Genomic DNA, 25,504 nt, shown 5'->3' with positions numbered 1-25,504 from the left:
TAAGTATTTCGAGCTCGAAATCGCCTGACCGGACAGCTATGCCTTGACATTCTAAGGTGCTGTCCCTGCGGTCGATTTCTTCATCGATGAGACGATACTGCACTGTGTGGTGGACTATAAACGCTAGGCCACCACCATTGTCTCGCTCGCGATCGTGTCTGTGCACGTTGTAGCCATCCCTGGTGATCAGGGACGACCTGGCGTGCAACTTTGTTTCTTGGACCGCAGCTATTTTAATACTGTGCCGGCTCATAAAGTCAACTATCTCGTCGACCTTACTCGTAAGTCCGTTGCAGTTAAACTGGAGAAGCTTGAAGCTTCTCGGTGAGGTCTGTGTAATCCGGGGGGTGAGGGACGCGTGGGGTTGTCTACGTTGGACCTGCTGCGCAATCCACTGTGGTTGTTGCGGCCTGATGGTGGTGGGCAGCCGCGCCTCCGGGGGCGGTAGTGGTTGCAGAGCTCTGCAGCAGGGGGCAACGTAGGCAGTTGTCCACTCACGGGTGGTGCGCAGGCCGGAACATCTCCGAAAATGGCACCAGCCACTGCAGGAATTGCATTGGACTGATACCAGATTCCGAGGTATTACGGTCTGACACACGGAACAGACGGTACGGGGGACCAGGAGCTGCTGGTTTGTCCCCGCACTGGGGTTGGAGCAGGAAGGGATGGGAGGGGTTGAAGGGGAGTTGTGTTGCTCCGATAGGCTCCTCACCGTGGAGGTATGGGTTGGGGTGGCGGTTGGTAGTGCCGGCCTATCAGGGGGTGTAGTAGCAGTGAAGGCATCAGACGCCTGTTGGCGGGAGCAACACGTGGCCACATACCGTGTGGACCACTCCCTGTGCGACTTAAGGCCTGAACAGGTCTTAAGGTGGCTCCACCCGTTGCACTTATTGCACCTAACCGAAGTGGAGTTCGGGTGAAGCCGTTTATAGCAGACGCAGCAGTAGAATACTTCTGGCCCAGGGTTGGATTCGACTCCAGCCCTGAGGAGAAGTATTTGGAGCAGGATTGCTGCGAGAGTTTGCTCCTGTGACGTAAGGGGTGGGGTGATATACGATACACTAGACAGGGCTAGTGTACTGGGGCGGCAGCCCTTGGTCGGGGAGAAAAACCCGAGTCATTCCGGTAACGTAGACCCGGCTGCCATGGGAATGTCGCAGATTGTATCTCCCCTGTGGGCTCGAAACGGTATCCGTAAACAGCATAAAGAAAAAGTCCATCCCGAAAAACTAGTTTTTATGTAGTGTTTCACCAAGCCACGAAAATCAGTAATAAAAACAAATTTTCAATGATCACAATTTTTATTTTTGTTTTTTTTTTACAACTTTTAAGGGGTAGCTCAATAGTACAATATTCTTTCATTCCCTCTGCACTGCATTTCTTCAGTCGCTCTGCACTGATTATGATGACAACAATAAGAGTTAACAAGAATAATAACTGCCTTGAATTCATGCCAGAATCACCTTTTCCTCACATTAATAGTCCAAATATAATAGACAAAAGTTTGACAGATTTTTAAAATGTTTCTCCAACAAAAAAAATCCATTTTTGTTATTGAGAAACATACAATTGCTCTTAAGTATTTAAAACATCTAAATAAATTTAAAAAAAAATGTATTATCGAATAAAATTTGCATTGAATTTCATGTCTTGGGAATCGATCTGCGAAGCGAAAAGTGGAAATAGCTCCGGATGAAAATTCATGTTGTTCAGTGTAACTCAAGAAAATTTTTAACACTGCTTTGATTTTTTAACGACTCTAGCGTGACTCATCTGTCTTCGCTAGTCCAATTTTTGAAAAAAAAGCTTTAAGCAAAGTTTGCTTGATATTGAAAAAGACCGTAGTTTTCAAAATATATAAACACCAGCGTACTAATTTACTGCACACAAAAAAGAACTACAATTAATAAAATATTTAACTAATCTCATTTCGAAAATTGTGAAGTGCTAACTCGGCGGAGTTAATCATCTGATCAGTCAAAAATGGCAGCCCGTTGCTCAGTGTAACCAGAGCAGCAGCCTTAAAAGCAACTTTAAATAACACTAAAAGCCTTAGGCTATAACGGCTTTTGTTGTTGTTGTTGTACTTAAATACTATCATAGCAACAACAATGTATTTTTAAATAACGCGCGGATGTTTAATGCAGCAGAGGTGGTGACTAATAAAAAAATACGACTGTCAAGTTCAAAGTCACTGCCTTCGTTTTGTTTACAATCATTTGCGCTCCTAAATTGACTGTCATTGTGTTTGTATTATAATTGTTATTGTTGTTGTGCACTTATTATAATAATGATTATTGTTTTGCGAGTAAGGCAACAATTTTCTTCGCTGCTGCACTGTGTGTGATTATTTTTATACCTACTGTAACATTAATTTAGGTTTATTATTGTTGTAAATATTATATGATTCGCATGTCATTATGAATGTTGTTGTACAATAACTTTTTGGTTTGTGTTGCTTTGTGTGCGCTCTCTTACGACCAGGTCAGCATAATTGGCGGTGATTTGCAAGAAAGCGAAGTGGTGAGGATGTGAAAAATACAAATTAAATTTGCATTAAACATGCATGTTTATGGGAATACAAGGTGATCTATAAATATGATACCTTCATACCTCAAAATCTTGGCTTTCAGTTAGTTGTAACAGAAATAAAGAACGAAATCAAAGATCGAAATGAACGGCTTTATGTCTGAACATTATTTGCATACAAATTTATTTCCAGTGTAAGTGATATGTTGCCCAAAAAATGTGTTTCTTCAAAATTGAGACCGAAGTGCAGAACCAGGCGCACCCACCGCATGCAAGTTTATACTAAAAGTCCGTGAGACTGATAGTGGTAGACTCAAGCCTGAAGCATTGAGACGCAATAGCCCAGCATTTGAGACACGAGCCTGATCAGCATATTTCCTAAAGACAAATAATACGCCCATAAAACCCAATTCGCTCACCAATTCAAAGCACTGGCCAACGACCAACCGTTATTATTGAATTGAAATTTGCAAAAGGCGAGCCAAGAAGCACCGAAAGATTATATATATGTAATTGGCGCGTACACCCATTTAGGGTGTTTGGCCGAGCTCCTCCTCCTATTTGTGGTATGCGTCTTGATGTTGTTCCACAGATGGAGGGACCTACAGTTTCAAGCCGACTCCGAACGGCAGATATTTTCATTAGGAGCTTTTTCATGGCAGAAATACACTCGGAGGTTTGTCATTGATTGCCGAGGGGCGGCCGCTATTAGAAAAATGTTTTTATTAATTTCGGTTTCACCGAGATTCGAACCAACGTTCTCTCTGTGAATTCCGAATGGTTATCACGAACCAACCCATTCGGCTACGGCGGCCGCCGAAAGATTAGTAACTCCTAAAATACTCAAGCTAAAAAGCCAATTGCATTCAAAACTCTGGAAAATAAAAGGGCAGATAGTCAAGGAAGAAAGGAGAGAAGTCACAGAAAGAAAGAGACAGGATGGAATAGAGACAGATACAGAGATAGCTAGTCCTGCCAGAACTTTCCAGATACTTTCGCAAATCTGAAAATGTCTTCCAGTTTGACAGAGCGAATATTACGCATTCTCATGGCATCGGGACCCAAAGTTCGTAGTACTGCTCTAGTAAAGGTAGGGCACTCACAGATAAAATGCTCAATGCCATTTGGTTCCTCCAAGCAAGACAGCCAAATCGGACCCTCACTGATACCAATGGTGGTCATATGCTGACCCATTGGGTTATGTCCTGTAAAAGTATCGACCAATTACCGAACGCCTCTTCTTCCTGGTTTTAGAATTGAGTTCGACAGTTTTCTGTTATTATTATTAACTTAATCTTGTCTTATTTTTTTAATGTAACTAAATTTAACTTATGCTTTCTTTTATTTTATTTTTCAATTTTGTTATATTTTCTTTTATTTTATATTATTTTATTTTTATTTAATTTCTTTATTTAATTATTTTATTTTTTTTAATTTTTTCTTTTTTTGATTTATTTAATTTTTAATTTTAGTTAATTTCATTGTTTTGTTTTAATTTATTTTATTTTATATTATTTTATTTTTAATTTTATTGCACTTCTTTATTTTGTTTTATTTTATTTTTGGTTTTTAGTAAACGTATATTTGGATCACCCTTTAATATTAACATGGGCATATATTTGTTTGTTTATAGTTTCTGAAGCAACTTTTTTGAATACTTATTTGTACATTAAAGTGCTAATAGGAGCATCTTAATGTTCAGGCATTTGCTTGTATGTGTGCCGGTATGGATCCAGACTTTCATAGTTAAATATGTTTAATGTTGATATATAAACGCTATTAAGTTATTATCTTCATTAAAACGCACACTTTTGTCTAAACCATGCCAGGTATGTATATATGTATGTCAGCAAAAAAATGCACCGAAAAAAGTCCAACAAATGAGATACACAGGTATAAACATATATGTATGTAGGTATGTATGAACATTTGTTAAATTATTTAAACAAAGAGCTCCTTTCAGGCAAAATATGTATGCACACTTTTATGTATGTATTATATATGTGTAGGTGCCCCTTTGTCGATTTGCCGTTGAGTGGTTGTGTGCAGCCATTAGCATGTGACAAAGTAAAAATCGTTATTGTTTGGCTCAAATACATTTTACAATCAAGACACACAGCTGCATATATTGTATATGCATATGCATATACGGATACACATGCACATATTTATTCAATGAATGATCGTCGGAAAAGAGCTCCAGCACCAACAGCAATGCAACCAAACCGCGCCACAAAGCAATGCAATAACACACACATACATACAAATTAAAGCATTCACAAAGCCGCAGCTCATTGTAAGGGCCAATGAACTTGAAAGCTTACCAAGATTCGTCGAAGTAGTTGGCCAACTTACTAGAAGTACACCTACTATGTATGTACATATGTAAATATATTCAGCTGGCTGGCTGACTGAGTGGCTGCAGTGAACTAGTTACTTGTTGCTTGTTCGAAGTGGTTAGTCATGATCGGATATACGTGGCAAGTTCGTGATGCTGGCGCTACAAACTAAATGCATAGCTGGGAAGTGATGAAGGTCCGTACACATAGACACATACACATACATACGAGTGTACATTTCTTACTGTTGTTGCTGCACATTTACTGTGATAAATTCGCTTATTTTCGGTCTTCTAATTTCCTAAAAATATATTTACAATTTTCTCATGTCACCTTTGCACTAAAAATCACGTGCGGCAGCGCAAAATCAATTTTTCTCACTTAGCTCAATGCCGCGGTTGGTGAGGGAAACCCGCTGTTTATTTTTTGTTGCATAACTCTGCTGGATTATGACAAAAGTGAAATCAAAATCAATCACATTGAGTTAATAAATTTTAAATTATTTTAAATTGCTGTACAAATTTATTTTAATTAAGTGAAAGTTCAAGCAGCTGCTGGGAAAGTGAGCGAAATGGGTGCAATTTTGAAATTGTCGCTAAATTATGAAAGCGGTTTGTTGCTAGAGAGCCTTTTTTTAAGAAAATTAGCAATGGCCTACAAATTTTTAGCAAATTATGGTTTGCGCCGAAAAATATCCAACAACTTTTCATTGTTTGTGATATGACATGAAGTTAAATAGTAATTTAGCGGCCAGGAATCATTTTGATACCTCGTACCCCTATATGCATATCTAATGTCTATAACCATCCCGAAAGTGCTGGGCATCCTAACCTTAATCCGCGTCTTGAGCGCTTCTCTCGACCGGGGCGTTTCCGGTCTGATATATTTGTAAATCTCATCTTCACATTATACGATCTGACTCAGGCCACGATTCAGTCATGTAATAGCATTCACACAAGTGAGTATGCCGTGCCAAGTTCATCCCCGCTCAAACCCAAATTCTTTTGATCGATCGTGACTAGAGCGAGCTCGCGCCGAATCTTATGTGTCCATTGCCTCTCAGGTGATGGAATTTTATCTGACTGAAAACAGAGCGGAAGCGAATCGCGATCATCATATTGGCGAATACACCATTCTCCAAAGGGCAAATGTTGGATTTTTGTTTTTAAGGGGTAACACCACTGTACACGCGTAAAATATACACGATTTTTAAAGAATTTTTTTGTATAGAAGGAAGGGGAAAACAATCACTCTGATTTGAGAAGTTATTACTCATATACTAAAATACAAAACTACAAAGGTTGATCGAAAAATGTTACAAAATGGCGGCGTTGGCGACATTTTTGTAATGTGGTTTCTCTTGAAGGAGCTCCGCGGCACGCAGCACAGAGGGTGCAAATTTTAATCTGGAACAAAGAAACATTTTTTTTCTTAATCTAGATAAGAATAGCTAGAGAAACACGTAGAGGATTTAAAAAATATTTATTTTTGTGGAATTAGCAAGCATTTGAAGGAAAAAACTCTATTTTGGACTAAAAAAACGGCACTTAAATAATTATAACAATCGTTTAAATTAATCTATCGAAAATCCCCTACGCTCTTCTCTTAAGAAGATTATTATACAGACGTAGGGAAAAACCTGATTAAAAATACTTAAGATTGTTTGAGTTATGCTGCGTGCCAATTTCAGGAAACGTGTTTTGAGAAAAACGCGTTTAAAGTTTGGAAATTTGGAGAAGTCGTTAGGTAGCAGTCACTAACGCTTGGTTAATAGCTTAAAATATTTATGAAATGAACTTCGGTAATGTATACAACTTTTTGTTCTGTATTTTAAAAGGTTCAAAGAATTTTTTAAGCTTATAAAAAAAAAATCAGTTTTTTGAAATTTCTACAGTGGTGTTACCCCTTAAATTCTTTTGGAATTGGGTACTCAACTGAGCATCTAACGCAGATCTTTACAAATAAAATAGATGCTTTTGTTGTTGCTATAAGAAATATTACTTTTTAAATGACATTTTGGCTGATGGGGTTTTTATGGGAAAACGATGAATAGATACTCAGCTTATTCAGAAATTCAAGGCAGTAATATGAAATAAAATATCAGAGCAACCAAAAAATTGATAGGCTTCGGGCTCAAGAAAGTTTATGGATAATACTCTACTCACATACAAAGCGTAAAACAGAATTCAGAACTCAAAAAAAAAAGCAATGAACAATAAAACACAAAACATTCCCCTAAAAATCTATCCTAAACAACAATCTCCTTGAACACAAAAAACGTGAATAAAACACTCGGAAATTGAACTGAGAATCCGATACGAGGCAGCAAAATAGCGAAACTGACAACGCACATCAAGTGGCGGACAAAGAAGCAACTAAGACTGAAAAATAGTAGAGCACAATCCAAAGCAAAAACAAAACAAAAACCAGAACAAATGTGTAAGGGAAAGCAGGTTGCAAGCCCCAGTGGCACACACACAGAGTAATAGTCATGCGATGCTCGTAAAGATGCAAAGATGCAGACAAACGAACAGACCGACAGACAGACACAATTTTAACGTAGGATAAAAGCGACTGTCGGCGAAGAGCATAACCGGCTGTTGGTGGGGAATGGAAGGAGGTACAAAGAGGCTGAGAGTGCCGATATAATAGGGAATGTAGGAATAGAGGAATTGAAAAATGATGGCAACACAAATCCAAAATGCAAGCAATGAATGAATGGCAAACACATCAAAGGCAGAGGGGGTGAACAAGAGTCGCCGGGAAGAATAAGCACAGACACGACTAGCCGTGAAAACCAAACAACAACAGGGGGATGGGTGTATAGCATCCAGGTCGGGTTTGAGTGGAACAAATGTAGACAAGAAAAACCAGTTAAGAATATAGAAATTAAAATAAACAAAGTAAGTCAGGCGCAAAACACACGAGAAAGATATGGGCAACAGTGAAAAAAGACACTGAGCTAAGTAAGGAAGAAGAAGAAGAATAAATACATACATATGTAAATACGATAATATGTAAATAGACTGCGGGAACGCTGAGCAAGACACAAACAGAGAAAAGGTAGGATACGGCACAGAAGGATAACGCCAAGGCACGGCTAGCGTAAATAGCTGTATGTAAGTGTGTATGTGTGCATAGACATGTGCCCATATGAGTATCGTTTTTCTGCGTAAGAAAATACAGATTATAGATGTGTTTGTCTATTTGCACAATGCGGGTAAATGCTAGTAGAAGCACTCGATTTAAAACATAAAACAAGGGAGGAAATATACATATGTCTGATAATACATACAAACACACTTAAAAAGCAAAGGAAAGGAGCACAAGTGGCAGCAGAGCGCGCCTAGTCAATGGCAATGGCAATGACGTTGGCGCTGGCGTTAGCTTGGCTGGTTTGTGGGGCATATGGAGGATGGCCCCGTTTAGTGGCAGCAGCGCTGTGGACACTAAAAATAAACGGCTTACAAAGACGACTGCAGGCGACAGCCGAGAGGATGACAAACGAGCCAAAACCAGCAGCAGCAGCACCAGCCACAGCCCGCTCAAGACTCAAGTGCTGCAAGCAGACACAGAAACAAACCAGTTTAAATGCCCTGCAGGGAAAACCTTGAACGAGTAAGAGAAATTTCTGGTTAAAAAGTAGATCATTACGTCTATTGTCGCAATTGGTATCAGCCGTCTGCAGAGACTGACCAAATATGGTAGCATACAAGATTCGGCTGATGGAAGTGATAAAGTGAGCGTAACTTTGTCGTGGGTGTAACTGTAGATGAGGTGAGTGCGAGGACTGAAGTTAAGTTAATTGTATGTAAAGGAAGAAAAATTAAAATTGAAAAGAAAATAGAGGAGAAAAAATACGGACAACAAAGAATTGCAAGCAAAACTCTGCAATTTGTCAGCTTCACAGCTTAAAAGATGCATCGAATCTTTTAAAATAAGAGACGAAAAATTTAATTCGTAGAAAAATGTGCTTGTCAGCAAATATAAATTTTCCAACTATTAAAAATATTTTTGTTTTATTAAAATAATGTAAAAAAAAAATCATTTATGAGCATTTTCTCCAAAAAATTTTTAATTTAAACTTAAAAAAAATTATAAAAAAGAACTCAAATAAAATATGTATGTATATTTCAAAATTAAAAACAGATTCTCAAAAAAAATATTTGGAAAGAAACTCTTTGTCAAATCTTTTTATTTTAAAATAAAAAAATTATAATTTATTTAAGAGAAAATTGATGTGTATTTGAAAACAACAAAAATTTGTCAAAAACATATTTTAAGAGAATATTTTTTAATATATTTTTATTCAAAAATCAGGACCAATTTTATTAATGACCTAAGTGCAAATAATTTAAGAAGACAGAAAAAATTTAATTTTTTTCCTAAATATACTAGTTTATTAATACTGCATTTCTCTACAAGGTACGCATCTACATAGTAGTACGTTATACTTAGAAAAACACACACGTGTCCTCGCACATACCCATACACACAGATTCACGCCCGCACTTGAGCAGAGCCCCACTCACACGGTTATTATGCATTCATAAAAATTCAGAAAACAACGTTAAAGAAGAAGCTTAAGAAGATGAAATTGGTGAGCGAAGGGGCAAAGAAGGTAAATATTGCGAAGGCAACTAAAAAAATCGCCAAGTTAAGCCTTTTGTATACAAGTCAGCTCAAATCTGAACTAGTTCGACGCCCATTTTTTGAAATATCATTTCTTTATTATTCACTTCGCGCGAAAAAAAGGTAGATAGGTAAGAGTAAGTACTCGAACGAATGTGCAGTTCAACATTTTCAAGTGAATTTACGCTACATGCAAAAATATCCATACAATTGCAAGTGGATGAGTGTGTGTCTGTTTGTGATTGTGGTTTTAGAATTCAATTCAGAACAAGAATAGCTCGACTCGCTTGCGATGGCTGCTGCGGTTTGATTTTCAACTTTTTTTGGCACTTCAGTCATTTATTTCTTCTGCTTTTTCTACTTTGTTTTCTGTTGGAATAAAAAATGCGGCCAGAAAGGGAGCTAAGGTTAGTCGTCTGTAGTTGAGAAGCAGTGGCGGCTGCTGATGAATTTAGTGATAACGGAATGCTCCAGCAGATAGCCTGTTATTCTGTAGCTTAGAGGCGGTAAGCTGCGAATGCGTTAATCACAAACTCTCTGGTTGACAACACAGCGTTATTACCCTCTAATACTGAGTGCTTAAAATATAAGCAGGCTGAGAATTGCAAACGAATTTCGACAGCTAATGAAAAGGAGTGGATTGACCCATAGTGGATTAACTCATTATGTCTACGCATAACCACACTGGCCTTCCTATTTAAGCATATTGCGAGTGAATCGAATAGACCCAATAATCGCAATAAGAAAAACCTCTGGAAAGACCCTTATCAACTGCTTGCAGATCATAATTATGAGCCTTTCAGCCTCAGGTGATGGAATGGTTTCAAATTGGTTTGAATACCGACAACCCACCTGTTATCGATAGTAAACAACAAGAGTTAGCGATAAAGTTACTAATTTCTACTACAGGTCGAATTCCTTATCCATTTTCTGGAAAGTACCTACTCCTTTAGATGTTGCAGAATATATTTGGCACAGCTTTCAGATTAATCTAGTATAACGCTGGATATAAATTGGTACAAGCCTTTTGTCATAAGCAGACCAACAATATTAGAAGTTATTCTTCATTGCCAAGACCTGCTCTAGATAAATATTCCGTAAAAAAGCAAAGGTCATCTAATCTTGTAGTAAATTTTTCGCCACTCATAGCTCTACTCAGAATGTTAGAAACGCAGCCTCATCTCAATAATAATTAAAATGAAGAATACTGTTGTTTATAGTTGGGAGAGGAAAAAAGAGAACAAAACTTTCAAAGGAGGAAAAAGTCGTTAGGAGAACCTAAGCGTAGCAATAATAATCCGTGCTCGCGATTTTTTGAAAAATAATGTCTCAAACTTGTAATAGTTACTCAAGCAATAATTGCCCTGGATTCTAGATTACAATTGACATGGATGGAAAGATTATAGTTTTGCCGGAAAATCTTTGAATTTGAATGACTGAAGCGTAAAAGTGGAATATTTTCTAGTTATTGTCATATTATTCCAGAGCGAGGCAAATTTTATGATTTTCATATGGTAGAAGGATTCATACGTATCTCTCAAAAGGCGGCGTATTATTTGAGCCAACGTTACTGCATTTGTCTAGCAGAAGTCGTCGATTCACAGCACACAGAGTGTATTTATGTACCCTCACCAACAGTGAAAGTCTTCGATTGAGTCGGTCAAAGCTTTATATCAGTGAGAGTCCCTAGAAAATTAAGACTCAGCAGCAGACAAAGCTCTGAGCAATTCAGAACTTCACACCGGTAAAATTTTACGTTAATTGGAACCCACCAGCAGCCAGAGCTAGTAAAAACTTATCCTTCCCCAAAGTTTGTTGAAGCTCCTTTGCTAACAGCGAAAGCGATTTTTGGGAGTCCTCCAGGGAGCTCGCAATTCCCTAGTCCCTAGTCATTACAAAGGGTATCTAGTATTTTAGTAATTTCTAGTTGAATGCTAGAATGGATGCATCACTAGGCAGGTAGGAAGAAAAACTTTATTGGTTTATGCGTAACTAACATTCGGTTGTACCCAGGTTCGAAGCCCACTACGGACATGAAGCATCAAATGATAGAAAAGGTTTTTCTAATAGCGGTAACCCTGTATAGACACTGTCAAGCCACCGTGTGTATTTCTGCTATGGAAAAGCTCCTCATAGAAATCCATCTACCGTTCAGAGGTGACATACAACTGTATATCCCTCCATTTATGGAATAACATCAAGACGAACAACACAAATTGAAGGAGCAGCTCGGCCAAACAACAAATAAAGGACTTAAGCGCCCTAACTCCATCTAAGCGCACGCCAACCTCGTCCTCGCTCCGGTAATGTACTTATACATAGATCCAGCTGCCACTTAGGATGAAGAAAGCCAAAGAAGATGATAAAGCAAACTCAGCTATTCTTCGTAGTAGAATCATCTATGAGCACCGAACATTCGTGCACACCGATTAGGAGTAACGAGCACTGGCAAATAAAATCCGCAAGCTTTTTCTCAAGGGATTTTACCAAATTCTGATTAGGTAATCTCATTTTTTAGCCACTTTGTGTGACTCAGAATGTTAACGATAAAATATATCTCACATAAATTTTCTAGCTTCCATTTATACCTCTGCTGGATACCTTTCCAACTCAGTGGATTTGTGTGGCCATTTGTTTGCGCTTAAAAGCAGTAATGCACGCGAGTCATTCCTCGAACGCGAAATATCTATCTATGTGCATATGGCAGCCGAGCAAGGACCCACATAAAACAGAGGTTCATGGCGCACAGCGCGACGTTACATGATTCATCGCCGGGGCATGAGCAAAGGGCAACGACAACAAAAGCAAGCCCCAAAACGAAAAAAATTAAAAATGAAATGAAACAGCGAGAAACGCCACAAATGCAAGCGAACATTTTTAAAGTAACTGACAAATGTGGCATGTAAGTAAGTCCTTACATACAACAGCGCACGCAGCCGCACACATTCCCATGCTCATACAAACAAACACACAAGGTGAGGAGCAAACTAACTATGGCTGTTATGGCTGCTCTGGGCAGCCATAAACGAGCCAAGCCAAGTTATGTTGCTAGTCCATTTATGCATTTGTTTGCATGTACTACGTATGTATGCATGTGTTTGTATGTGACTGTTGTGCAGCTGAAATATGCGAGGGCATTTATGTCATTGCGAGACCTATAAGCACGCAAAGCCCAGCCACTTGGGCCAGCCCTGCTGCAGCAGCATGCCACTCTAGCACTACACATGCACACCTGCACGTATACCAACACATATCTAAGCACTTATGCATGTATACATATGTAAGCTCCTGTGTTTCCACTGTGAGTGCCTTGCTGCGCGCCGTTGCATGCCTCTGTCTCCACATTTGCACTTAACGAGCAAAAAAAAGGAAAAGACATTTTTTGGAAATCTCAAAAAAATGCCAACTTTTTCAGCTGCAGCTGTACGTTTGCTGATTTTCGCTGCAACTCAATTGTTCCACGGGCCACCCGCACGGCAGGCCGCTTGAGAACTTTCAGTTGTCGCAACGTTTTCTAGCGCTTATGAAAGTTGCATGTTGCGAGTTGCAAGTTAGCAAACAGTTTTAAATTTTTCTTATGTTTCGAAATAAATAGCATCAGAATGTAGAAAATCTAAGAACTTAGCTGCTGCATAAAGTTTCTTTTTTTTTTTTGGAAAGATTAAATTGAATTTATTACTCACAGAAGCTTTACATGGCAGGCCAGACAAAGTAGCGCTTTTGTTTGCGTGTGTGTTTGCCTGCAAATACTTTTCCATATTTTCCCATCTACTTTCACACCCACCGCCCTCCTCCACTACTTCACCCGCAGTCGCAGTTTGGTTTATTGATTGTTTGGCAGACAAAAGCAGAGAATATTTTTTTTTACAACAACAGTGTCACAATAACAAATCTTTGTTTAGGAAGATGCTACAGATAGTTGCATGTGTGCATGTGTCTGCAAGTAAGTATGTAGTTGTGCATACCAATTTACTTTGAAATGTGTAAATTCTGAGAATAAATGGCTTGAAGTGATAAAGATTTTCCCTGAGATTTTTCATGCGAAGTCAGTGATTGTGTAGGAGAGACGTAAAGCAGTGGTTGCACCTACTTCTGCTGACGCGCATGCAACTGAGAATATTTGGTGAGGAATTTTAATTGAAAATGGTTATGAGAATTAAATACGACAGATGATCTACTTAGGCGAAGTATTTGTAAAAGTTTTCGCTAGAGTCGAAATTTACTGAGAACGAAATATAATTTCAGAAATTTCAAGAAAATGAGAAAAGGTTCAAAAAGGGTAGCATATGCAAAAAAAAAAAAAAACAAATAACAAAACACAGAATTAAATTTTTTATGACCTCCTTCACATAAATAATATTTTACAGAAAATAAAATCGGCTCCGACTCCATGCACTGCCCCCTCACTTGTTTTGAGAGAAATATTACGAATTTTCCAATGAAATTCACAAGAGATGTTGATTTCGTGCTTATTTTGCTAAAACTAGCACCAACACTATTCAGTTAATAATAGTTTTTAAGTTATTTGTTGATCAAATTTGTCTTTTACCTTCACCAAATTTTGATACAATAAGTGCACTTATCACGTTTATTTTAATAAATATTCAATATATAATAATAAATATTCAAACTACAAATCCCACGATTTTTTATTCCAAATTTTCGCCTGCGGCGCTATTTTTTTTAAATATATATATGTATATAATATATCATATATTCATAATATAGTGAAAATGTGGAATTAAAAATCGCGCTTTTTTTTTACAATATATTAAATATTTATGACGTATTTGTGTTTAAAATAAAATATATGTGTAAATATATATATATAATATATCAAATATTAATATATGATATTTTTTCAAATACAACATATATATGTATGAAATATTAATAAATAACTTTTTTTTGTTTGAATACAAATCTAAATACACTCACCAAATACAAATCTGTAAACTCAAAATGCATACAATCAAACATACTTTACTGAAAATCAAGCATTAATATAATATATAAGTATATAAATATAAATATATACATATATCCATCAATATACCCATATATATATATATATATATATATACATATATATATGAATAGACCTATATAATATAGAAATAATTTGTAAAATTTCGTATTTTTATTCATTTATTATCTTCTAAAATTTTTATTTATACGATGTCTGGCAGCACTTCGGCTTGTTGTAATAACCAAAATAGGAGGATTCTTCGTCAATTTTACAAATTTTGAAATCAAATAACTTAAAAACTATAAGCCGCCGACAAGTGAGGTTTTCACTTTTAGAAAGTAGAATACCCCCTCTACCCCCCCTTATACCCCTTTTTTTAAAACATACGGGGCAGGTGAACTACAGTTCACAAAAATTTAGAAAAAATATTATTATTATATAACATTTTTTTAGGTGAAAACTTGTATTTTTAAATGTTTTAATAGTTTTACAGAAACTGTAAAATTTCATAAATTTTTAAAAATTTCACTTTTCTTTTATTATACCTTTAATTACATTAAACTTTTAGCAACGTAAAATTTATATTTTTAATCATTTCAATAATTCAAAGTTTTATCCTTAAGATTCTCTTTTGCTTTTTGCATAAAAAATTCAAGTTTAACAAAATAACAAAAATATTTGCATTGAGGTTTTTCAAAATGTTTAAGACACTTTTGGTCATATTTTTGAAATTTCTCAAAAGCAAATTTTCTTAACCCACTAATACATTACACGCAAACCACAGTGATTCACTGAAAGCCGGCAAAAATGTCTGCCAGCCAAAAGCAGGCCTACAGTAACATTTTCGAAATAATTGCTTGACATTTTTCCAATAAAAACGACCTTACAAGTGACTAATATTGGATAAGCATAAAAAAATCATTAAATAATGTGTTCGTATAGCTTCGAGCCACCACCAATCCATCAAAAGTGTTCATAGAAAACGGCGTATAATTTTCCATTACCAGAGACCCGCGCGCTGCTGGTAATTTTTCAATTATTTGAGTCTTGCATACTATTTTTATTTACTGGTTTTTTTTTTTGTTTTCATTATATTTTCTTACTTTTTACAACTTCAAATTACCTAAGACGCATCATTGCACTGAACTAGCCAATCGTGGCGTTCCCGCTTAGACATTCAGCGATGAATTACAGTCACTTATCACGACATTTCCTCTTTACAAAGTAACTGACGCCAGTTAGCTGGCACTAGCTTATTACGAGCGCTGCAGTAAAACATCCCACTCCTCGGCCCCACCATCCCTCCCACAGCCCACCAATCGACTGAGCGGCCATTAATTTGTATGTACAAAGGCGAGCGCGCACGGAAGCAGCGTCTAATACGAAAATCAATTTACATGCATTTGGCATTCGCTTCGATTTTGGTATTCGCTGTTGTCGCGGCTGGTGTCTCACAATCGCTATGCTATCCACAATTAAAATTCCAACTGGGTCTTTTACCCGGACTGGGTGAAGCGCTCAACGCAAGCGCAGTTAAATGCCTCAAATTGCCAGCAGGCTGGCGGACAGTCATTTTACGCTAAACGCTACTGAAATGTTGTATAAGTGAATCCCAGTCTCAGTCGCATGTTTGTTTATTATTTATAACTCTTTTTTGTTATTGTTTTTCCATGAACATAATTTTGTGGTATCCTAGCTTATAAGCACTTAAGTTTGTGTGTGCCTTGCTTTGTTCTGTGCGCTGAGTTGCGTGTTTTGAATTTTTAACAATTAGCTGTGGGTAGGCAATTTCAAATTCAGCGGTTAGATTTCTTCTTTTATTTTTTCTTTATAAAAATTGTGAAATAAATAACAATGAGGCATGCAGCCGAGTAAAGAAAATTCTAAGCGTAAACGTAAGGAGTTGAGTACGATTATGTAGACTATTTAAAATCCACTCAGACAGTGAGGTTTCTTAAAATCTCAAGATTTATAAAGTACAGCTCGAGGTACTTGGCTGAGGTGAGAAGGCTCTGAATCAATGGCCGCATAATCTACTATGAACGTGCCATGGCTGAGTGCCTGGCCGCAGTGACATCCCGCGAATGAGCTAGCAGGGCAAGCACCGAACTACGCTTGGTTCTCCCTTATCACATTCTTCTTGCAAGTATCGGCCAAGACGGACCTTCATTGACCAAACAAAAAACAGACAGTTCATAGAAACACATTGTTAAGTAACCAGACTAATCTGACCGAAAAACAAAAATAAGACATATAAAGAAAAGTTGGTATTCCTTCAAAACTCTCGACGCTGTGAACGTCAAACATGAATCGAAGCTATAGCCAATTCAAAGACTACTATATATGGATACACTTCGATACAAAAATTTCATCGGTTTCTACGACTGCTGCAAAAGCTTACCATCAGTCTAGATGGGTACCAGAACAGGCAGTAATTCTCAAGAGAGAAATTTATTATCCAGTTCCTTAATACTTAGACTTTGAAAGGCTAGATTAGCTACCAATACTAGGTGGACTAATATGAGCACAGAGCATCGCATTCGTTTTAGCCAGCACTCGTAATCGAAGTACAGAGAAACCTACCGAGTTTTAGTAGTAGAAGTATACAACTCCTCAATGCATAGGTTTCGGTGAACAATGTAAAACTCCTCATGCGAATGCCAACTAGCTCGGAATAGGAAAATTCATCATATGACTACCAGTTTCGCTCTCATCAAATGATACTTAAAAGCTGTAGAGTTATAGAGACAGAGCTTAGTTGTGGGAAAATGAAAGTGGCGACTCATGAACCAAAGCTTGGCACTCCAGACACCATCTTATTGGAAGGGCTAACTAATCTTGGTGAAAAGATTTGGAAAAATTCTCTTTTCTGGGTAAAACAATGACCGCGTGACCTGTAAATATAAATTGAAAACCTCATGGTTTGGTCATTTAGCGATAGGGTTTAGCGACAACGACACTTAAACAGGCGTCCGACTAAATTAAATAACTTTTCAAATTAATTTAAGTTGTTTAATTTTCGGCTAAAAGTATACTCCCATGGATTCACTTATATATTAGCATTTGACAAGAAGATTTCGAGATAGTGACCTATAGAGTGGTTCTCGAGTGAATGGCTATTCTACACTACTCAAAGAAGCCTTATTGGTATTAAATTTGGTATTGAACTAATGAACTTCAGGAGCGTCGAATTTTGAGTGTCCTTTTCCAATTTTTTGGGCAAGTATAGAGCTAGTTGTAGCTGGGATTCGAAATTTTTTGAGTTAATATATTTCAAAACTTAACGGTATTTTAAGAGGTAGTTGTGATTATTCGAACAAGATTCGCAGCATTTATAAAATTTTTGAATTTTAGTAATTTATTAATCAATTTTTTATATGCCTTCTCTTTCCTTTTGGTTATTGAATTCTAAACACCGCTTGCGTATTTCACTTACCAATGCTTTAGTAACCGCATTTTTGTATAAATATTTTTTAATTTTTTTTTAGAAAATTTTTTAAATCCAATTAATAGAGCATTGACAGGAAATGCTAGTTGTTGTTATTGCTGTGACTGATACTCTTCAAGTTGTGATTTGTCACTACAGACGAAACTTTACAATTTACCGTGAAATTGCGACGTTTGAATTTGTTGCACTGTTTCTTTTATTTTTTGTTTTGTTTTGTTTTTGGCTATTTGTGAAATCACGCGATAGACGAAATAATGAAAAATAAAATCTCAAGCACAAAATTTTTTTAATTAAAAGTTTTCATTACACTTCGCAGCACTTTTCCATAACGTAAATATTTATTTCTTTGTTTGCTTCACTGCTCATGCGCACCCATCGAATGTGCGCTAGACACGTTTGCAGTTGATTTTTAATTTATATGTATTTGAAAATTTTAATTGCATTTTTTGCTTTAAATCACAATTTTCACATTTGGCAGCTTAGTTGCGGCACATACATACGTCCATATGCTCTTGTGGCAGGCAAACGGCGTACGTTGAACGCTTGCGCACACACTATTTGATCGCTTCGGTCTCACTTTCGTGGACTTTATTATACCACATTTTTCTGCTGGGTTTTTTGTTGCGCTGCATTGACGATTTTCAACGATTTTTAATGATTTCTTTGCATTTTCCAGCTTTTCTTGTTGCCGTTTTTGAGCGTAACGAACCGTTGAAAAAAATGTGTGGCATTACAAAAATGCGGCAAAAATGTGGTCGCCACAGTTGACGCCCCTAATTGGCAGTCCGTGCAACATGGCACCGGTTTTGCAACAGAAATGAAGCAAACTTACGAGAAGGCATGCAGGTAAGAGAATTGAAAAACTCCGAATAGAAATACGAGCTTTCGAAAATATTTAGCTTTGTTTCTTTTTTAGTTGTACGACGACCGCTCGCTCGCCACTTGTCACATGCCCAATGGATTATTTGTGTTTTTTACAAATTCCTTTCGTGCCTGCGCCACAGCCTCTAATTGCGTACTAATATGCCACTGCTGACAATGCAATTTTCACTTTTCTGCGGCAATTTTCAAATCGGCGGCCGTTAAGCTGTAACAAAAACCGAACACGTCGCGCTGCCGAACAGACGGATTGCAATGACGGCCAAATGAGTCGCCATCCAATTGGCGTGGTTGGCAAATTGTTGAGGCTGTAGTGGACCGTAGTTGCACAAAAAAAATTATGGAAAATATTTCAGAGCATTTGTGAACTTTAATGTGCACCACTGATAACTTGTATTTTTTCTTTTAATGTTTACTTAAATAAATTTTGATTTATTGCATTTATTACTTTTTGTTTTTATTGCATCTAAATCACCTTCGCGTTTGCGCCGTCGCACGTGGCTCGTCACATCCGATACGTTTGTGGCAAAATCGCTTACAGACTGACAACGCAACACCACAATTGCTGCAACACTGGCCGAGCTGAACAAAGCGAACGAACCTCGGCACCGGAGCGAGCTCACAAGTGCCAATCCACAGCAGCAGCAGCAGCAACAACAAGAACATCAATAAGAAATTTGAAGCCTCAAGCGGACAGGTACAACAAAATCAAATAAAGTCTAAACAAAGAGAGAGCAACAAACGCACACCAGCATGCCGACACACACCATACACACACACACGTCTTTGTACAAACACACAGTCACACTCGTTTCCGAAAATAATACATTCGCCCCGGTGCACAGCAAGAAAAAATTTCCAATACTCAGCTCGGCTACTTGAGACAATCCCTGATGCAGGTACACCTCTGTACAAGCAACAGGAAATACTTATCTTCTCTACGTCCACGTCCAAATGGAAGTCTTTCAGTGCCACAGTCGACAGCTACGCTCGCTGTGGCGTTTCTCGCCGTTGGCAGCGTTTTCAGAGTCACTAACGTTCCGACACAGTCGCTGTTGTTGCTGAAGTGTGTTGTTGTCATCTTAGTCGTCAGTGAATTCCACGAAGTCTATCTCAGCGTTGCTTCTCAATTTACCTGCGGCTGAGCGGAGGCTACACCGTCACAAATCCAATACGATTGAGCCGAACGCTAGTAAGAAAAGGCACAACCTGTGTAATTTGAAGATGCATTAACCCTCTGTTGCCGGCCGTTTGTGGAGGTCACGTTCGAATGTAATGAGTGCAATTGACAAAGATTTTTTTTAGAAGAAAAAAGGCAATTTAGGCTTTACAATTTCAAACCAAAATGACTGATCAGCCTCAACTGCCAAAAGGAGGGTTGAAGTACCTATTCTTATTAGCGTAGGTATTATTTATGAGCGAATCATAAAATGTTATATATTTTACGACTTCTACTAAAATATTTTGGTTCATGAGTGGATCGTGAGCTGTATCATGTTGAGAATGCATAAAACCAAAAATGTTCCTTGCTTGTGAAACATTCCCATAATAAGACAAATGTTGAAGACCTACAGCGAAGTTTTTAAAAAATCTGATGCAATAAAATTTTTACATATATTTTCGGTAAGTTCCAGGTCACGATTAATCCTATATTGAGGTAAAACTTTGAGCGAAAGTTATAAAATGTAGGAAATTCTGCGGTTTGATTAGATGAACAGAAGACTTGTTGGATGAGACACCTTCATGAGCATATTTAAATGAAGGTACGGCGACCGCCGCAGCCGAATGGGTTGGTGCGTGACTACCATTCGGAATTCAGAAAGAGAACGTATGTTTGAATCTCGCTGAAACACCAAAATTAAGAAAAACATTTTTCTAATAGCAGTCGCCCCTCGGCAGGCAATGGCAAACCTCCGAGTGTATTTCTGTCATTAAAAACCCCTCATTAAAATATCTGCCGTTCGGAGTCGGCTTAAAACTGTAGGCCCCTCCATTTGTGGAACAACATCAAGACGCACTCTACAAATAGGAGGAGGAGCTCGGCCAAACACCCAAAAAGACTGCCCGCCCGCGAGCAAAATTTGAGTACAGGTAAAGGTGAGTCGCTGTAGCCGAATGCGTTGGTGTACTGTACTTGGCTTAATGCTAATTTTCATTTAGTAAGCTCTAAGCTCTATAAATAATAACTTATTTCAGACACATGACAATTAATCCCGAAAATTTCGGTACTTCTACAAACATCAAGATCCCGGAGTTTCGGGGTTGGCATCAAATTATCGCGCAAAGTTGTATTTCTTGAAGACTTCACGGGTACAAAGATCGTGTCTCATAGTATTCGGTACGTAAAAACACCGGAATGCTTGAGTTTCGGGACTAGCTTTACTAGTATGTAGTGTTGGCTATTGTTTTAAATAAAATATTTCTTATCGCTCTCACTACTGCAAATAAATAATTTGATAACATCGGACGCGTGGCGCTAACTATATAAAGGCTTCAATGAATTTTCTATGGAGTCAATTAAGTTATCCTACTAGAAGCGGTGTGAGGCAACGCAGAAAACTTTAAGTTTTTGCTTGTTCTCCAAACTTTTTTCTAAACTAAGGTTATTTTAGCTAATCTGATCTGCAATAAAGTTTCGCCTCACGTGCTTGCCACACATTTTTCTCAGTGCAAGCAAATACTTTAGCAAAACGTGTAACTGCCGCAAAATTCAAAATAATAGTCATGTGCAGAAACAAATACAAGAATCAGAATAGCAACCCAGAAAAAACACACAATAGGCCAAAAAACAACAAAATAAAAAACAAAGCTCCCAAGAAGCAATGCAAAGTTCAACAGTAGGTACCTAAAAAATTATGCCCTCAAGTCAAATAAAATATACTTACAAATACATACACATTACACATACCCATGTACATACAAAGAGCTAAAAATGTAAACAAAAACAAAATCCAAAACAACAATAGCGGCAGGCACAGCAAAATAGCTCGAGCACCTTTGCCCTTCATGCAACTCTAACCAAGCACGCACACACCCCACCGCTGCCAGAGTTGCGAGTCATTCTGCGAGCTGCATTTGAGTGCAACTGCAATTCTCCATTGGAAAACTGGGCAAACACGTACGCCTAATTTTATAAGTAAATGTGCGCCTTTGAGTGTATGGAGGGCGTGCGTGTGTGAGTGAGGTCTCTACGCCATGCATCAGCACGAAGACGAACAACGGAGGGCAAAGTCTGCCACAGTTAGTTACACCAAGTAGGCAGATAAATAACAATAAGCGTTGCGGCAACAACAACAAAAGCAGTCACTACAACACTGATTGTTTCAAAAACCGGTCAGTGCCACATGCATTCCTTCAGTCAATCATTCATTCAGTCCATCGTATCCGTCTTTCAACCGCTCAACCAAATAGTCAGTGAGCTTGGCCAGTCAGTTGGTACGCCAGTGAATTCCGTTGAATGCAACTACATGTAAGTGGTTGGACTTTTTGCTGTTATACATGCAACAGTGTGCAACAGCGATTTTTTTTCTTAATTTTCTTTTTTTGTTTTGAGAGAAGGAAAGGACTATATGGGCTAGTCCTGATAATCCATGCATTGTCGGTGTGTGACTGAACATTAACGCCTATGTGCTGGCCACACTCTGGTGTAATCGGTAACTTCTTCGCTTGAAAGCAGTGTAAGCACCAAGCTCTACTTTTATTATACCATAATTGTTCAGATCAACATCATCATCATCAGACATAGAACTACATCTCGGTGTGAGCCTCTGCTTCCTCCACAGTTTTTCTTCATGCATCTCGGTCCATAGCCATATGATTAGTCGCTCCTATGCTCTTAAATCGTCCTCAACGTCGTCTAACCATCTTTTCCGCCGTCGCCCTCTTCGCGTTTCATCATACACGCGTGCATCCATAACTTTGCGAAGGATTCTTTCATCTGGCATTCTGCAATCGTTCCCCAGCCATTGTTCAGATGTAATCCATTAAAACTTCTTGCGGGATTTCGGTGATACCCAAGTTCAATTAGAACTAATAAAGACGCCGAAAGAATTTCCTGGAGTCAGCGGTTCATCTGCTAGAGTTGCAAGTCAAGTCGTGCGTGTTTGGAGCCTTCGTCCACTCGGGGCGATTCGCCCAATTCCTCCAGCAAATTTATTACATGGAAGTGCGCATCTCCTCACTTCAGTCTATGTAGTTTCGGGTATTTCAATTTAGACGACAGGCCCATCTTCTATTAAAAGAGTCTATGACAGGCCTCGTTTCTCTTCTTAATTGGCGCGATAACCGCTTACGCGATTTTGGCCGAGCTTAACAAAGCGCGCCAGTCGTTTCTTTCTCGTGCTAACCGGCGCCAATTGGACACACCAAGTGAAGCCAAGTCCTTCTCCACCTGATCTTTCCAACGCAGTGGAGACCTTCCTCTTCCTCTGCTACCACCAGCTGGTACCGCATCGAATACTTTCAAAGCCGGAGCGTTTGTATCCATTCGGACGACATGACCCAGCCAACGAAGCCGCTGGATCTTTATTCGCTGCGCTATGTCTATGTCGTCGTAAAGCTCATACAGCTCATCGTTCCATCGTCTGCGATATTCGCCGTTGCCAACGTGCAAAGGTCCAAAAATCTTACGCAGAATCTTTCTCTCGAACACTCCAAGCGTCGCTTCATCGGATGTTGTCATCGTCCAAGCTTCTGCGCCATACGTCAGGACGGGCATGATGAGAGTCTTATAGAGTGTTAGTTTTGTTCGTCGAGAGAGGACTTTACTGCTCAGATGTCTACTTAGTCCAAAGTAGCACTTGTTGGCAAGAGAGATTCTACGTTGGATTTCAAGGCTGACATTGTTATCGGTGTTAATGCTGGTTCCTAAATAAACGAACTCTTTTACAACCTCGAAAGTATAACTGTCTACAGTGACGTGGGTGCCGATACGCGAGTGCGCCGACTGTTTGATTGAAGACAGGAGGTACTTCGTTTTGTCCTCGTTCACCACCAAACCCATTCGCTTTGCCTCTTTATCCAGTTTGGAGAAGGCAGAATTAACAGCGCGGTTGTTAAGGCCGATGATATCGATATCATCGGCATACGCCAACAATTGTACGCTCTTATAAAATATTGTGCCTGAGCGATTAAGTTCTGCGGCTCGTACGATGCTCTCCAACATCAGGTTAAAGAAGTCACACGACAGTGAGTCACCCTGTCTGAAACCTCGTTTGGTATCAAACGGCTCGGAGAGGTCCTTCCCAATTCTGACGGCGCTGCTGGTGTGAGCAACGTCATCTTACATAGCCGTATTAGTTTTGCGGGGATACCAAATTCAGACATAGCGGCATATAGGTAACTCCTTTCCGTACTGTCGAATGCAGCTTTGAAGTCGACGAAAAGATGGTGTGTGTCGATTCTCCTTTCATGGGTCTTTTCCAAGATTTGGCGTATTGTGAATATTTGGTCGATGGTAGACTTTCCAGGTCTGAAGCCACACTGATAAGGTCCAATCAGTTGGTTGACGGTGGGCTTCAGCCTTTCACACAATACGCTCGCTAGAACCTTATAGGCGATATTTAGAAGACTAATCCCGCGGTAATTGGCACAAATTGCAGGATCGCCCTTCTTATGGATTGGGCAGAGCACACTTAAATTCCAATCGGCAGGCATGCTTTCATCCGACCATATTTTGCATAGAAGCTGATGCATGCACCTTACCAGTTCCTCGCCGCCATGTTTGAATAGCTCAGCCGGCAGTCCGTCGGCGCCCGCGGCTTTGTTGTTCTTTAGCCGTGATATTGCTATTCTCACCTCGTCATGGTCGGGTAACGGAACTACAATTCCGTCGTCAACGATTGGGGTATCGGGATCTTCACATTCTCTATGACATGCGCAGCTGTCACTGTTTAATAGGTTCGAGAAGTGTTCCCTCCATAATTTAAGATTGCTCTGTACGTCAGTCACCAGATCGCCGTCTTTGTTCTTACAGGAAAACGCCCCGGTCTTAAAACCTTCTGTGAGCCGCCGAACTTTGTGGTAGCATTTTCGGGCGTTGTTCCTATTGGCCAGCATCTCAAGCTCCTCGCACTCACGTATTTCGGCCTCTCGTTTCTTCTGTCGGATAATACGTCTCTCTTCCTTTTTCAGCTCTCTGTAGCGATCCCACATGGCTCGCGTTGCGCCCGATCGCAGAGTGGCTCTATAGGCGGCATCTTTTCTTTCTGCGGCAGCATGACATTCCTCGTCGTACCAATTGTTTTTTCGGGCTCGCCGGAATCCGATTTCTTCTTCGGCGGCGGTACGTAGGGAACGAGAAATGTTGCTCCATTGCTCGCGCATGTCGATTTGTTGGGCAGTGCTTTCGGAGAGCAGGAGTGAGAGTGGAGTGGCGAATCTTCTGGCTGTCTGTTGTGATTGCAGCTTTTCGATGTCGAACATTCTTTGCGTAGGTAGATGCACGTTTTTAGCTGCACAGAGGCGTGTGCGCAGTTTGGCTGCAACAAGGTAATTATCCGAGTCGATGTTGGGCCCTCGGATCGTACGTACATCTAATACACTAGAAGCGTGTCTTCCATCTATCACAACATGATCGATCTGGTTTCGCGTTTTTCGATCAGGAGACAGCCAGGTAGCTTGGTGTATCTTTTTATGCTGGAATCTGGTGCTGCAGACTACCATGTTTCGGGCCCCGGCGAAGTCGATCAGCCTCTGTCCGTTACCGGA

The 25,504-nt window shown here is 39.0% G+C and overlaps 1 protein-coding gene across 6 annotated transcripts in view; it reads right to left on the bottom strand.

Moving 5' to 3' along the window:
• LOC128859307 (protein PALS1) overlaps positions 1-25,504 on the bottom strand; it is a 238,356-nt gene that overhangs the window by 74,071 nt on the left and 138,781 nt on the right. Inside the window, exon 1 of one of the 6 annotated variants that reach the window (XM_054096192.1) lies at positions 17,906-19,630. The exons of the other annotated variants lie outside the window; for them this stretch is intronic. Within the exon in view, the coding sequence (XP_053952167.1) occupies positions 17,906-17,925 (20 nt within the window). The 5' untranslated portion in view covers positions 17,926-19,630. Of the gene's footprint in view, positions 1-17,905; positions 19,631-25,504 lie in introns of those variants that run through there. 6 annotated transcript variants of the gene reach the window in all.

This window comes from Anastrepha ludens, chromosome 3, assembly GCF_028408465.1.
Source record: "Anastrepha ludens isolate Willacy chromosome 3, idAnaLude1.1, whole genome shotgun sequence".
In the NCBI taxonomy this organism is placed as follows: domain Eukaryota; kingdom Metazoa; phylum Arthropoda; class Insecta; order Diptera; family Tephritidae; genus Anastrepha; species Anastrepha ludens.
Note: the sequence above shows the minus strand (reverse complement) of the source record. Positions and strands in the feature narration are given on the sequence as shown.